The 1,811-nt window shown below is 38.8% G+C and overlaps 1 protein-coding gene across 1 annotated transcript; it reads left to right on the top strand.

Moving 5' to 3' along the window:
* Positions 1–478: 478 nt before the first annotated feature.
* On the top strand, positions 479–1,796 carry LOC109592152 (uncharacterized; the record flags this gene model as incomplete). The annotated part of the gene is made up of 3 exons (XM_020007688.1): positions 479–876; positions 924–1,232; positions 1,293–1,796. Coding segments are annotated over exons 1-3 (1,144 nt in total), but the record flags the coding sequence as incomplete, so codon positions are not given.
* Positions 1,797–1,811: the final 15 nt, after the last annotated feature.

A 1,811-nucleotide genomic window follows, 5' to 3' on the forward strand; every position in this document is an offset into this window, starting at 1 on the left:
TGAACGCTCATGGTCCCAGCTCAAATGGTGTACATGTATAATAACTTGTGTGTTGATTATTATGAGCAGATAGCTAATTGCAGCACGAGATGGTATAGACCTCTTCAGGTGAGATTGACGGCGGCCTATGAATATCATTACTGTTTATTACGGTATCCACCTACGGTGATAAGTGGCCGCCATTTTGGACGGCAAGATTCAATGGAGGATGAATGGAGAAAAGGCAAAACTGATTCTTTTCGTTGGCATGGAGCTTTTTCAAGCTACAAAAACTGGCTGGAGGAAAGAATGGTCGCTACTAAGCATCTCCTAAAAGAGATTTGGTGCAATATGAAGCATATTCTTTAATAGAGCTTGCTTTCTGCATTAGCCCATTCATACTCCATAGAAAGTTGCCGTCCACGAAAATTATTTCAGAGTCAGCCAGGCTCAGTCACGCCCCTTGCCGTATATCATTCATTGACGTAATTCATTCTCACCCAAAGAGGTCTATAGAGTCTCAGAGGTGTTTATTGTTTATTAAGACACGCCCAAACTTGCAGAGTATGATGATCTCCTTACTTTTTCTCGCTTTGTTTTCTCTATTAATCCAGAGGCACATTGTTTCTTCTCAGAGTACCCCATACGAGATAAGATTTACTAGTCCTGCATCTGGGGGCAATGCCATAACTCTTCAATGCAGTGGTACACATGGAACTCAAGTGGATGGAGCCAGTTTCTACAGGAACAGTCAGGGTATCACCAACAGCAGTTGCTTGACAGCATATCCTACGAGTGGCTCATCTGAGCTGAGGGTTCAGCTACAGTCCCAGGAATGCGACGGTTTTTTTAGTTGTGGTCTTAATGGAATCCTCTCCGTTTCTCAAGAATTTCATGGTAAGCTAACATCTTATACATATTATTAATATGATACATTCCTATAGCTTGTCCTGTAAAGAATGTTACAGAAACCACAACAGTAGAGATTGAAGAGGGATCAAGCACCCTCTTAACCTGTAACTTTTTTCCTTCGCCCATTAAAAATTATACAACAGAATGGTTCATTGGCATTGGCAGTAATGCAAGGCCAATTGAAAATTCAACTAGTGAACACCTTCAAAGCTACCTTTTACAAAAACCTGATCAACCTAACAAATACTATTGTAAAATACAGATACAGTCATCTACTAATTCGCGTTGTTCGCCATCTGACATTTCATCTATAATTATGGTTCAACTGAAGAAGAAATATGGTAATTTGTCACATGTGTATGAAACTAGAAATTCATTTTATTATAGTATTTTCATTGTAGAAATGCCAACAATAACACAAGATCTTAACTACACAATGGATAGCAATGGCGAAGGTGCTTTTACTGTGACATCCCGTGGTACTAATCTAACGCACAAATGGTATAAGGATGGTGGATTGATCAATAGTACTGGAGATAGCATATTAGAGATAAGTGATACTTCATTAAGAGTAAAGGAAGTCAATGGGTCACTGAGGATAGCGTATGTAGTGTCTAATGTTGATTATGATAATACATCACATTCGATGAGGCAAGCATTTGGAGTATATAATGTTTCATGTGGTGGGATTACAGAAGATTCAATGGAAACACTTGCTGTACCAATAATGGGAACAGTCATTGGTATTCTAATCATAATCTGCTTAATACTAGTACTTTGCCTTTACATTATTTATAAGAAATATAAAAGTGCCTCAGAAAAGACAGTTCCAGTAGAGTTTACAAGGAGAGATGGCAGCACTGTTACAGAAGGCAATAATGACATGCGATGTGATGAGGTTGGTGGTTGCAAAGATAGCA

Source organism: Amphimedon queenslandica, unplaced genomic scaffold (genome assembly GCF_000090795.2).
Source record: "Amphimedon queenslandica unplaced genomic scaffold, v1.1 AMPQUscaffold_6143_Cont21895, whole genome shotgun sequence".
Classification (NCBI taxonomy): domain Eukaryota; kingdom Metazoa; phylum Porifera; class Demospongiae; order Haplosclerida; family Niphatidae; genus Amphimedon; species Amphimedon queenslandica.